At 46.9% G+C, this 14,112-nt stretch overlaps 1 protein-coding gene across 3 annotated transcripts in view; it reads left to right on the top strand.

Moving 5' to 3' along the window:
- Camk1d (calcium/calmodulin dependent protein kinase ID) overlaps nucleotides 1-14,112 on the top strand; it is a 490,150-nt gene that overhangs the window by 461,512 nt on the left and 14,526 nt on the right. For all 3 annotated transcript variants that reach the window (XM_004662370.2, XM_045134686.1, XM_012949634.2), the window contains exons 7-8: nucleotides 7,771-7,883; nucleotides 10,084-10,162. In XM_004662370.2, coding sequence (XP_004662427.1) covers nucleotides 7,771-7,883; nucleotides 10,084-10,162 — 192 coding nt within the window. The remainder of the gene's footprint in view (nucleotides 1-7,770; nucleotides 7,884-10,083; nucleotides 10,163-14,112) is intronic.

Here is a 14,112-nt window from a genome sequence, read left to right as displayed (position 1 = left end):
TTTTCATTTCCCTGATTGTAAATGACACTGATCATTTTTTTCACATGCTCCTGAGCCATTTCTGTGCCTGGAGAAAATGAAGAAGAGCTAAGGTAGTAAGCGTTGATGAGGATGTAAGGGTAAAGCCACTAAGGGAACACTACAGAAACTCCTCAAAAAAAAAAAAAAAAAAACTAAACCTTGGGGCTGGAGAGATGGCTTAGTGGTTAAGGCACTTGCCTGCAAAGCCAAAAGACTCAGGTTCAATTCCCCAGGACCCACATTAGCCAGATGCACAAGGGGGCGCATGTGTTTGTAGTTCATTTGCAGTGGCTGGAAGCCCTGGCGTGCCCATTCTCACTCTCACTTTCTCTCTCTCTCTCTCTGTCTGCCTCTCTCTCCCTCTTTCTGACTGTAATAAATTTTTAAAAAGTATTAAACCTAGACTACACATATAAGCAGCCATGTCCCCCAAAGAATTATAGTCAGGATCTGAATGAGTGCAGAACTCCGATGTTCACAGCTGCCTTATTCCTTCATGATGGCTAAAAGGTGGAAATCATTTAAGTGTCCACCAGCATGTGAATGAATAAATAACTTAATGTAGGGCAATGACCACACCGAGCTCATGGGTCTCTCAACAGGAGCTGTTAGCTATTAAGGCCTTCCAGTTTCCAAGAAAAACTTCTCGTTACTGGACCAGCCACAGATGACCATTGCTAATTTTCATATCCAGTTATGTTTAAAAAAAAAAAAAGAAAAAGAAAAACCTTCTCCATGGAACACCTTCTTCTTTATGGAACAGGTCCATGCGCAGATCGCCATTCTGGGAACCCAGACCACACCATGTTTCCTCCACAAACTCAGGCCATTTGCCCTCCGAGGCAGGCCTGCTCACTGGTTTCTGGAATGTCTGAATAATGTGGACTCGTGCCATTTCTGCTCCTCCTCCAAGGGGAGTATACAGAAAGGGCTCGGATTAGATGGACACCTTGAGCTCCCTGTATTCAGTTCCCTGCTGACCCCCAGGTCTTTGATTTCTCCTTCCGAGCCCTCCCAGGGAGGCCTCTTTGTTTTACAACATGTCCATACATCTAACTATTTATGCATGAGTTATGGGCAGGTTCTGGCCCAGGCACTGTAATCCAGAGGCAAAGGTAAGGCATGGGCCTGTCCTAGAGCTTACAGTCAAGGCAGAGCTCAGGTCGGTGCAGGACGTGGCCGTGGAAGCATGGTGTGAAACATCGGCCTGAGAGAGGCACCTTCAAGGATGTGGAAGGGCTGAGCAAAGGAACAAAACAGAGCTCTTCACTGGTCCAAAACAAGACGTGTGCTGTGTTCAGGCAACCAGCTTGAAGCATCTTGGTGAACAAGTTTCCGAGTGAGTGAGATGAGCTTAGAAAGGTGGGGGGGGGGGGGGGGCTGGAGGGATGGCTTAATGGTGAGGGCGCTTGCCTACAAAGCCAAAGGGCCCAGGTTTGATTCTCCAGGACCCATGTTAGCCAGATGCACAAGGGGATGCACACATCTGGAGTTCATTTGCAGTGGCTGGAGGCCCTGGCATGTGCCCATTCTATCTATCTATCTCTATCTATCTATCTATCCATCCATCCATCCATCCATCCATCCATCCATGTATGTATGTATGTATGTATGTATCTATCTATCTATCTATCTATCTATCTCCCTCTTTCTCTGTCAAATAAATAAAAATAAAATATATTTTTTTAAAAAAGAATAAATATAGAAAGGTGATGGGGGATGGTCTATCCCAGGGTTCTTGTTCCAGAAGAAGTGGTAGACTGGGCACAGACCAAGCGACCTCAAAGTTAGTGCTGAAGCAGAAGGTTTTTCCCAGCGCGTCTCCCCATGGTGGGACGCACTGGCAGCGAAGTGTGGAGTCATGTGGATCAGGCCTGAGTCCTTGCTTTGCGGCACGGCTAGTTTGCTCTCCTGACAATGAAGATGGGCAGGGGGCGCTGGCAGATGGCGCATGCAGGCATGGGGATCTTCATTCAGACCCCTAGCAGGACGTAAAATGCTGGTCATAACATTGCCCACCTGCGATCCTAGCTCTGGGGGATAGTTCATGACCCCACGGTGATTGCCAATGTCCTCACTGAGTAGGGACCTCAGTGGAATGGAGGAGGGAGAGAAGATAAAAGACAACCTAGGGCTGGAGAGATGGCGTAGCGGTTAAGCACTTGCCTGTGAAGCCTAAGGACCCCGGTTCGAGGCTCGGTTCCCCAGGTCCCACGTTAGCCAGATGCACAAGGGGGCGCACGCGTCTGGAGTTCGTTTGCAGAGGCTGGAAGCCCTGGCGCGCCCATTCTCTCTCTCTCCCTCTATCTGTCTTTCTCTCTGTGTCTGTCACTCTCAAATAAAAAAAAAAAAGACAACCTAATGAGAATACAACCAATTTGCAGTATGTTCGTGTATTAGAGTCCTTAATAAAATTATTTTTTAAAGGAAGAAATAATATAGGTTGAAGAAACACAAGACTATTTGGAATAATACTGAAAAAAATTAACTTGAATGTGATACCAGCTTTTTTTTTTTTCGAGGTAGGATCCTCTCTAGCCCAGGCTGACCTAGAATTCACTATGTAGCCGCAGGTGGCCTGAACCTCACAGTGATCCTCCTACTTCTGCCTCCCAGATGCTGGGATTAAAGGTGGGCACCACCACATCTGGCTGGTTTTTGTTTTGTTTGAGGCAGATTCTTGCTATGTAGTACTGGCTGGCCTAAAACTCACCACATACACCATGCTGGTCTCAAACTTGCAGGAATCTTCCTGCCTCTGCCTCCAAAGTGCCGGCATTACAGAAGTGAGTCACCATATTCAGCTATGGTTCCAAACTTTTTTTTTTTTTTCAAGGTAGGGTCTCACTAGCCCAGGCTGACCTGGAATTCATTATGTAGTCTCATGGTGGCCTCAAACTCACAGTGATCCTTCTACCTCTGCCTCCCGAGTGCTGGGATTAAAGGCGTGTGCCACCACACCTGGCTGTTCTAAGCATTTTTGATGGTAAGACTCCTTTGCTTTCTTAAAAGTTACTAGGGCTGGAGAGATGGCTTAGCAGTTAAGCACTTGCCTGTGAAGCCTAAGGACCCCGGTTCAAGGCTGAATTCCCCAGGACCCACGTTAACCAGATGCACAAGGGGGCACACGCATATGGAGTTCATTTGCAGTGGCTGGAAGCCCTGGCGCACCCATTCTCTCTATCTCTATCTCTGCCTCTTTCACTCTCGATCTCTCTCATATAAATAAATAAATAAACAAAAAAAATTTTTAAAGTTACTAAGGACCTCAAAGAGTAAAAATGTATATTATATCAGTGATATTAACTCGATTAGAAATTCAAATTGAGAAATTTTAAAATGCTTAGTTTTAAATTATTTAAATGCCATAACAATGAATATATTTTATATTGTAAAAAACTAATAATGTGGAAAGTGTCTGAGAAAGACCCATGATTCCGATTTCTCACCTCCATATGTGTATGCACATGCATGCGCACACACACATACATGCATAAATGTATGTTCCCACATACATTCATACGCACACACACATACAAGTATTGAACATGGTATCCGGGCTTGATGGCATACACCTTTAATCCCAGCACGCGGGAGACAGAGGTAGAGGGATCGCCGTGAGTTCAAGGCAACCCTGAGACTACATAGTGAATTCCAAGTCAGTCTGAGTGAGACCTCGAGTGAGACCCTACCTGAGGAGAACAAAAAAATAAAAGAGCATGGTGTAAGGCCTCTGCACTCAGGGATGTTGTGAGGGACAACAGGGAGGACCACCCGACCCTGGGCTACCGGGATTGGAAAGAGAGAAGCTGGAAGAATCTGTTCCCAGGAGAGAAGCAGCCATCTCTCCAGGAATGGAACCAGCCAGATTAGAGGGTCCCCAGGAGTGGACACGACGTCCTTGAATCCCCACTCCTTTAGCATCTCTGCTGTGGGTCTCATCACAGTGGTCAACAGGGCCAGCTATCTTTGCTCACTTGAGCACACAGATTATCCTCCAGAACCCAGCGCAGAGTGGCTCTGAAAGGGCTCATGGGAGACGTCTGGGGTACGTGGCCCATGGGGGATTTGCAGTACTGCAGTACAGTTCTTAGTGGAGTTCTAGTCCCCAAAGGAACCCTCATGAGGCTACACTCGGAAAGGCCCTAGACGTAATGCTGCGCGGCATCCACATGCTATGATGAAAGACAGTAACTAGAGCTATGCACGAGACGAGTGGATCTCCTGTGAGATGGCTGCAAGGTCTCCACAGAGTCCCATGAAGGTGGGTTGCGTTTATAGGGTGCATTGCTACATGGGGAAATTCCAGGGTCACTCTGAGCCATAAGCTCTTAATGCCTGGAAAAAAAAAAAAAGGGAATTGCTCAATTATTTTTTTTATTTTGATTTTTTTGGTTTCTCAAGGTAGGGTCTCACTCTAGCTCAGGCTGACCTGGAATTCACTATGTATTGTCAGGGTGGCCTCGAACTCACAGCGATCCTCCTACCTCTGCCTCCCAAGTGCTGGGATTAAAGGCGTGCGCCACCACACCCGGCTGGCTCAATTATTTTTAAATAAACCCAGTGATGTATAACTTGTATGTTATTAATCGGTTGGATGTGCAGTCTTCAATTTGCTTCAGGAATATTCGTCTAGAACTGAGGAATCACAAGTGTTAACAGTCAGCCTATGGCACCGGTACCTTTGGTATATGAAAACAAACAGCCCAAAGCCATCGTTGTTTCTTTGACCTCTTTCACACTAACCTACTAATGAAATAGGCTGGCCAAGAGGTTTTTCATCCAACTTCAAGTGTGGGGAAATTTTGCAACCTATGAAATCTGTTTCTTTTGCTACCTTTATTTTAAAATCTTTTGTAATTTTAACCCAGACCCCAAGGTAGATCCGTTTCCTTCCCTTTGATCCTCAGCACATTGCACTAATGTAGTATGCTATAGGGAAAGAAAACTGAAGTCAAGATGAAGAGAATTGGGGCATGCATTAATAAAATTGGCAATAGAAAAATCTTTCTTGGACTTTTTCAACATATTTTCCTCGAAAGGAAAGCCAAACCATAAAGGAAAACACACTCAGTTGTTAACAAACAGGACTCTCACATATCTAAGATGTGGGCTCTTTCCAAGACAAACTAGCATTTGCTCCACCGGCTCTTCCTAACATGCACATGTCATGTAGCCCAAATCCTCGTTACTGGGAATATTTCCAGTCCATCTTGCAGGGGCCCCAGGGTGACCTTGGGCAGTGAAGTATGTGCCTGGTGGTTTCGAAGGTACTGGTTGTTGTTCATTTCACTCAAAGCAGCAGATCTTTAAAACTGAAATTTCCCAAGAACTCAGCCCCTAAAACAGTCTCTTAGGGTAGATGAATTAGGATCTCCTCAGCCCACAGAATGTCGCCCAGCCTTGGCAACTGTGGTCACGGGTTTCCCTTTGTCCCCAGTGGCGTGTGTGCCCTATTGCACGAACAGGTGGGTAATGGCTGTGTTGAAGCTCCAGGTTGCAGACAACCTAAACCCCCACAGACCGACAGTCTGAAGGTGCCTGTTCATTGTTCTTGTAAAATTGGTCTCTGGGGGCTGGAGAGATGGCTTAGCGGTTAAGCGCTTGCCTGTGAAGTCTAAGGACCCCGGTTCAAGGCTCGGTTCCCCAGGTCCCACGTTAGCCAGATGCACAAGGGGGTGCACACGTCTGGAGTTCATTTGCAATGGCTGGAGGCCCTGGCGCGCCCATTCTCTCTCTCTCCCTCTACCTGTCTTTCTCTCTGTGTCTATCGCTCTCAAATAAATAAATAAATAATTTTTAAAAAATTGGTCTCTGGGCTGTGACTGTGTTTGGAACAACACTGAGCCATGTGGGATAGTCAGGACTCAGCTTGGGGTCAGGCTTCCATTGTAGCTGCCACTTTATGGCCCCAGAAGCCCAGCTGGCACCATAGTTTTGTCCTTGATCTTGCAGAACCAAGTGCTGCTACCCCCTACCCTGGGGTCACTTACAGGCCTGCTGTTGACTTTACATGGGCCCTGGGCAGGCTGCGGGCTATTTCCCAAGTATTTCAGCCAAGTAAACAAACTAGGAGAGGGGAGACACAGAGCTGATAGCTCCAAGGCAAAAAAAATTATCGGGAAATTTCTAGCAAGGCTGTCTGCATTTTCAGATGAGGAAATTTTTGGCCTTAAAATGAATCAGTGGTCCACTGGCAGTATGGGAAGCATTAAAACAGAGAGCTGAGATGGAGGCAGAAGCCACGATGTTTTGAAATCTTGAGTTATTTTTCTCTTTTGGGTTTTATCAGTTTTAGCTTATCTGATTGGTTGATTATTAGGGATATATTCTACCAACCACTGAACTGCAGCCCTAGCTCCAGAATCCACATTTTTAAGGGTTGGATTGCCTTTGGTGTGTTTAATAAAAGTTTCTACTGGGCTGGAGAGATGGCTTAGCGGTAAAGCGCTTGCATTATGAAGCCTAAGGACCCTGGTTCAAGGCTCGATTCCCCAGAACCCACGTAAGCCAGATGCACAAGGTGGCACATGCATCTGGAGTTCGTTTGCAGTGGCTATAGGCCCTGGTGTGCCCATTCTCTCTCTCTCTCTCTCTCTCTCTCTCTCTCTCTCTGCGTCTATCTATTGCTCTCAAATAAATAATTTTTAAAAATACTTAAAAAAATAAAGTTTCTACTCCTACCACGTTTGTTAGCTGATCCTGGTCCCTCCAGATACTGTGCCCACATCCTAACTGGACCTTTCAAAAGTCATCTTTGGAGCTGGGAAGGTGGTTTAGTGGCCACGAGCACTTGCTACACAAACAAGAGGACCTGAATTTGATCCCCAGCACCAAAGGAAAAAAAAAAAAAAAAAACCCTGACACGGCCACGCGTGCCTCTTAACAATGGCACTGAGAAGGTGGAGACGGGAGAATTGCTGGGTCTCCCTGTCAACCGATATAGGTTCACCAAGAGACTTCTCAAGGAAATAAGGTGGAAGAACATTAGAAGGAAGACACCCAATGTCTTCCTCTGGCCTCCACATATGGGTCTACAGGACACATGCATCTACACACACATGCACACGTGGATGCACGCGTGTGCACACATGCACACGCATGCACACACACACACACACACACACACACACATACACAGAGTCAGTGCCATCTTTGAAATGGTTCCATGGAACCATGGCCAGGGTATTGTGAGTCTACAATGTTATAAGTTGTGCCACCTCCTGTGGATAATTTGTCATGCGCAATGGACAAAGCTATAGCCTTTCAGATACCTCTTGGGGCATGGTGGAGTGATAACGTGCAGTTCAGGATGACTCATGGCAACTTGGTACTCAGGTTGTAAAGTTTCCATTTCTTTCTATGATAATTTCTTAAATAAGATGTGCGGGGGGGGGGTCCTGAAATGCTCATTGAGTGTGTATTTTGTGCGTTCTGCTTATCAAGCAGTCTACGAGGGACATCGTTCCAGACAAGGTCGATAACAGGTGTGTGGTAGACTTCTAGGATTCGGGTTTATACAATGCAAGGAGTTGTGACGGACTTCAATGGATGTATTTCCTCTGATCATTGTGGAACTGACTTAACCCTTTGGCCACTTAGGAGTCACGATTTCATTTCTGTGGCGCACTTGGAAGACGCTGTGTGGTTCCTTGTTGCAGCGCATACAGCGTGTCTTCCTTCGAGGCGAGGGGCAGGCCCGCCGCAGCAGCTCTGCACGCACTGAGCTCTCACTCTCCTGTCTTCCAGGCTCTGCGGCTACCCTCCTTTCTACGATGAAAACGACTCCAAGCTCTTTGAACAGATCCTCAAAGCCGAATATGAATTCGACTCCCCCTACTGGGACGACATCTCTGACTCTGGTAAGTCTCCCATGGGTGGCAGTTGTAACTAATCACCTAACCTTAAAAGCTCAAGACCACTGGGAGCTCAGCATGATCCAGGGGTGGCTCCTGTCTTCATCCCCTGGGGCTACAAAATACCACCGTCTGTACTGCTTAAGCGTCATAGGTTTATTTCTCGTCCTTCTGAAGGCTGGTGCATTCTCGCATGGCGGAAGGCAGGACGGACTCTTTGGGGTCTCCTGAATAAGAACCCCCATCATGAGAGCCCCACTGAAGTACCTATCACTTCCCACTGGCCCCACCTGTAATTCCATTATCTTGAAAGTGCAGATTCCAATGAATCATGAAGTATACCAACATTCAGTCTATTACTGCTCCCAAAGAAGTGTCATGAGCTACGTAGTAGTTCCTGACTCGAAGGACAGGCTTGTGACATCTAACCTGAGCCCAGTGGAGCTGGAGACTCCCTCAGCTACCGTTCCCTGGTCCAGGTATCCTGGGAGTGAAATGTTATTAGTGATAATCCATGGGTACCACACGTGGCCAGCTAGAAGTGCTGGACCTGTGATCACTCAGTCCTCGGGAGAACCTTGCAGTTGGGTGTTATTATCTTCATGTGACAGTGAGGAAACTGAGGCCCGAGGTGGTGGAATAGCCTGACCCACTTTGTGCACTTAGTACACGGGAGAGATGAGACTTTAACCCTGACTGTCACTTGGGAGCTATAATTCCACCCTGAAATATTTCCTGTGAGCAAAACCAAGGCCAAAAAGTAGGGAGAGCAGTCAAGGGATGAAGGGAAATGATGAATTGTCGTCTCTGTTGGACTCTTTGTAGAGAGTTTTGTTATGCAGTTCCTCTTATTCTTTTTTAAAATATATTTTATTTATTTACTTGAGACAGAGAAAGAGGCAAAGAGAGGGAGAGAGAGAAAGAAGAATGGGCACGTCAGGGTCTCCAGCCACTGCAAACAAAGTCTAGATGCATGCACCCCCTTGTGCATCTGGCTTACGTGGAGCCTGGAGAGTTGAACTCGGATCCTTGGGCTTTGCAGGCAAACGCCTTAACCACTAAGCCATCTCGCCAGCCCCCTGCATTTCCTTGTAATTGGAAAAGCTGTGCTTTCTTCCTCAGTCTCCCCGAACCTGGGCTCAGGATACCATTCTGTAGGCTGCAGAAATAAGCCCCGTGGGGGAATGGTGTACTTTGGAGTTTAGAAGTCAGAGCCACCCCTCAGAAGCTCAGGCCGCCCCACCTGGCAATGCAGCAGCTTCCAAGCGGACACCAGTGCCACCTTTGGTTTCTGCAACCCTTTCCCTTGCGTTCTTGGTATCCTGCTTCTGGCCCTTGTCCTGTCCACGGCTGTCAAGAACTCTTCACTCCCCAGGGTGCATCCTGTTGCTTTGCAGCTTCAGGTCCATGGGCGGTCACAGATCACATGGAAAACACGGGCCGGAGAGATGGCTCAGTGAGCAAGAGCCACACAGGCAGGAAGGCCTGGGAAGGTCTGAGTTTGATCCCCGGCACCCAAGTAAAAAGCCAAGCAGGGCCACGTGTGCCAGCAACCCCAGTCCTGTGGGGGGGCCCAGGGGAGATAGGAAAAACCCTGGGGCTCGTTGATCAGCCAGTCTGACAGAAAATGACAGCTCTGGATTCAGCGAGAGACTCTCTCGCTCCAGAAACCAGCACAGATAAAAGCAATAGAGGCGGCCGCTCAGCGCTCTCCTCTGGCCTCCTCGTGTGCACACACACAGTACAAGTGCACCTGCACACGTGTGCAGAAAACGGGATGCAGATTGTATTCCTGAAGACTAGGCATCTTTCACACCCATCCAGGACCTGGCAGGCTTCGCAGCTCCTCGGTGGGTTTAGAAGAACCAGTGGGGTCTCTAGCCCTGAGGCAGCAGCGAGCCGAGTCGATGCAGTTATGAAGATGATCTCCTCTTCCTTCTGCACCCAGTGATAAGGGTCTTAGAGCTGGAAGCCAGGGGCTCCACCTGCCTGGACCACCTCCCCATTCACTGAGTTGGTCTTGGGGTCCCAGCGTGGCTCCAGCTTTTCTCCAGACTCGGTAGCTCTGGTGTCTGAAGTGTAATAGGTCATGGGAGAGCTGGTCTCGTATTTAATGATAGCTACTGTGTTCCTGAGGAAACAGAGGGACCCTTTGCCGCATCTTGACCCATATAGTGATTCTTCCCTGTGTGCTCTTTTTGAACAGCCAAGGACTTTATTCGGAACCTGATGGAGAAAGACCCCAACAAAAGATACACCTGTGAGCAGGCAGCTCGGCACCCGTGGTAAGTGAGATCACCCACTGAGGGTACCGGCTCCTCCCCTCCCCCCCACCGAGGTGGGGCTCCCCACGCTTCTGTGAAAGATCCTGACCATGGGTTTGCCTCCTCCCCTAAGTCAAGCTTTGAACCATTTCATGCCCTCAGCACACAGCCTTCTGAGTGTACTCATAAGTCAAGTGTGCAGTAGATAGCCATAGCTTTCTTAGTTCATAGAAAGTTTCTGGGTATCATTTTTACTGAAGGCAATTGCCTAACACAGTATTAAGATCAGAGTGTCCATCCTTAGGCTTGTTACTCAGTGGTTAAGTGACTTGAAGATATATGTATATATTCCTTTTCCAGAAGCTCTTTCCAGTTAATGTTTCCTCAATTCCAGAGGGGCTCGTTACATTGTGTGGCATTCCGCCCGTTATCAGCTGTGTGTTTCGGGCCATCTTGTGGCTCTGCCACCTACAAAGTTAGAACACAGGTTCGTTGACAACCAGCTGTGACTTTGGATTTATATTTGGCATTCTGCGAGTGCGCGGGTGCACACACATGTATGCACACCCGTGCTTGTGGAGGACAGAGGACAACCTCCCGGGTTGCTCCCCACATGCCTTTTGTGTGGCAGGGGCTCTTCCTGGCCTGAGGCACTCCAAGTAAGCTAGACTGTCTGGCCAGTAACCCCTCGAGATTCCCACCTCCCCATCACTGGGATTATAAGTGTGTACCTTAATACCTGGAGTTCTCTTCCATGGGCTCTGGGGAATAAGCTCAGATCCCTATGTTTCCAGGAGAGCACTTTTCCTACTGAGCTATCACCTCAGCCCCATTGAATACTTGAATTTTCTAATCTTCAACTTTATAATTAAATGTTAATAACAACAACAATAATAATATATAATTTAAGAACTGATATAAAAATAATGGAAGTTATGGGGATTATGCAGTGCCTAGAAGAGAAAGTGGGTAGTTATTTCTAGAAATATTTTATTTATTTGCAAGGACACAGAGAGAGAGAGAGAGCAAGAGAGAAGAGGGAAGAAGTGGGGAGAACGGGCACGTTAGGGCCTCTTGCCATTACAGACATGCTCCAGATGCACGCACCATTTTGTGCATCTTGCTTCACATGGGTACTGGGGACTCACACCTGGGCCATCAGGCTTTGCAAGCAAGTGCTTTGCCGCTGCTGAGCCACCTCTTCTGACCCTCTAGCTCTTTTTATTAAAGCCCTTTGAGGATCTATTTTGAAACAAGTGCCAAGAGCAATTACACTATACAGTGGTTAACGTTTCTGTTACTATAATAAAATACCTGAGAAAATCAGCTTAAAAGAAAAGAAAGAGTATTTCAGTTTGGCTCACTGTTCTGAAGGTTTCAATCATCCACTGCTACTATTTCTTTGGGGCCTGTGATGAGCGGTACATCAGGGCATAGTAGAATGGGTAACCAAGAAGCACAGAGAAAGAGATCAGTGTCCCCCAATTCCCTTCAAGGGTATTCCCCAGTGACCTAAAGACCTCCCATTAGACCCGACCCCTTGAAGGTTTCCACCACTCCCCCGTAGTGCCAGGCTGGGAACTAATCCTACAGAACATGGGCCTTAAGTGTGCACGTGGCCTGTGAACATCCAGTATAATGAAAATAGAGCTTTGGGGTCTGACTCAGGGATAGACTACTTGCCTATCATGTGTCAGGCCCTGGGTCTGATACCCAACAGACAGACACACGCATGGACAGAACCTTCAATTCAGGAGAAAGTGTCTTTTGGGAACACTGGAGGCCACTGCTCCTTATTCTGTCATCTCCTGCCTTCCTGTGTCTCCCACGCTGTCAACCTCTCACAGAGACCCTGCTTACAAGTAGTGCCGTGACCCAGTTTCACAGCGTTTCCGTGTGTCACCCGCCCCTGCCCTTCCATTTGCGGTGCGTCTATTATGTCCCAGGAGCCGTGAGGATTGCTTTAAAGTATCCTCACCTTTTTTTCCTTACAACAACTCCACGGGATAGGTTTTCCTTTCATTGCACACATAAGGAAATAGGAACCGGGCCAAGACTTCACAACCAGCTAAAGGCAAAGCCTGGGCTCTAGGCAGAGCTGTCTGGCTTCATAATGAATGACCTTTATTACTAAAAGGAGAGAAAGCAAGGGGATGGGGGTGGGGGGCAAAGAACACCCTGGGAACTAGTGTGCAGTGTTTAGTCTTATTCTTCTTTGGAAAAGTAGAGTTTTGTTCATGTGTCATCATGATATTTCTTAGTAAAACACCCTGGACAATAAGTCCACATAAGTGATGATAACAGAGAAAATATTTACTTACTTCACATACAGTGGGCCTTTGAGGCTGTCAAACTTTTTTTTTTTAAAGATTATTTTATTCAAATATATTTTTAAAGATTTATTTTTACACTCGGGAGGCAGAGGTAGGAGGATTACCATGAGTTCGAGGCCACCCTGAGACTACATAGAGAATTCCAGGTCAGCCTGAGCTAAAGTGAGACCCTACCTTGAAAAACAAACAAAAGATTTATTTTTATTCATTTATTTATTAGAGACAGGGGAGGGAAGAGAAAGAGAGTGAGTGAGAATGGGCATACCAGGGCCTCTAGCTACTACTTTTATTTCTTTCTTTACTTATTTATTTGAGAGATGTTGAGAAAGAGAGAGAGGCAGATAGAAAGAATGGGTGTGACAGGGCCTTCAGCCACTGCAAATGAATTCCAGATGCATGCGCCACCTTGTACATCTGGCTTACATGGCTTTTGGAGAATCAAACCTGGGTCCTAAGGCTTCAAAGACAAGTGCCTTAATCGCTAAGCCATCTTTCCTGTCCCTAAGATAAAAGGAAGGAAAAATATTTCCAGAAGAAGTGTGATTGACCCCCGATCTCCTCTTACTTGCCCACTAACCCATCTTAACTCCCTAGAAAGTGAAAAGAAGGCAGATAGAAATCTAGTCTCTTTCTTTCTCTCCCTCTCTCTCCCTCTCTCTCTCTCTCTCTCTCTCTCTCTCTCTCTCTCTCTCTTTTGAAAACCAAGCGCCTTTCTGAGGTACCTGGAGTGGGACAGGGTGGGGTCCAGCTAGATCTGATGCCCAGTGGAGCCTTTGTCCTGGAGAAGGCTACGTCCTGGCTGGATCACAGGAAGGGGAGGTGTTCCAAGCCAGAGAGCAATGTTGGGTCCCCTCCTCCACCTGCTTATACCTGAGCTGGAGCCTCTTACTGACCCTGTTTTTCTCATGAGCCCTGGAATTTCTCTGATCTCTGCTCCCCATAGGACTGCTGAATGGTCTAACTTAAGAAGTCTTCAGGCCTCATCTGGCTCTGCTTCTTTTTTTAAATATTTTTAATTTTTAATTTAATTTAATTTAATTTTTTCAAATTTTTATTAACAACTTCCATGATTATAAAAAAAATATCCCATGGTAATTACCTCTCTCCCCCTCACTTTCCCCTTTGAAATTCCATTCTCCATCATATCCCCTCCCCATCTCAATCAGTCTCTCTTTTATTTTGATGCCATGATGTTTTCCTTCTATGATGATGGTCTTGTGTAGGTAGTGTCAGGCACTGTGAGGTCATGGCTATCCAGGCCATTTTATGTCTGGAGGAGCACGTTGTAAGGAGTCCTACCCTTCCTTTGGCTCTTACAGTCTTTCTACCACCTCTTCTGCATTAGACCCTGCTGGCTCTCCTTCTTGCATAGGAAGAGCTCTTAACTGCTGAGCCATCTCTCCAGCATGTCCAGCCCTTGTATAATTTTTTTTTTTTTTCATTTTGAGACAAGTTATTGCTAAGTTGCCCAGGTAGGCCTTGAGATAGCCTTCCTCCCTCAGTTCTCTTGAGTGGCTAGGATTACAGGCCTGCCTCGCCAGAATTGTTAGAAAGCCCCCATCTGGCTAAACAATAGAGCTGTTGGTGGGGGGGGGGTAAGGAGATATAAGTGTAGATGAACGTCCAGACCAGGCACAG

The sequence above is a fragment of the Jaculus jaculus genome, chromosome 15, assembly GCF_020740685.1.
Source record: "Jaculus jaculus isolate mJacJac1 chromosome 15, mJacJac1.mat.Y.cur, whole genome shotgun sequence".
Taxonomy (NCBI): Eukaryota; Metazoa; Chordata; class Mammalia; order Rodentia; family Dipodidae; genus Jaculus; species Jaculus jaculus.
The sequence above is the reverse complement of the archived record's forward strand: the minus strand, read 5'-3'. Positions and strand labels throughout refer to the sequence as shown.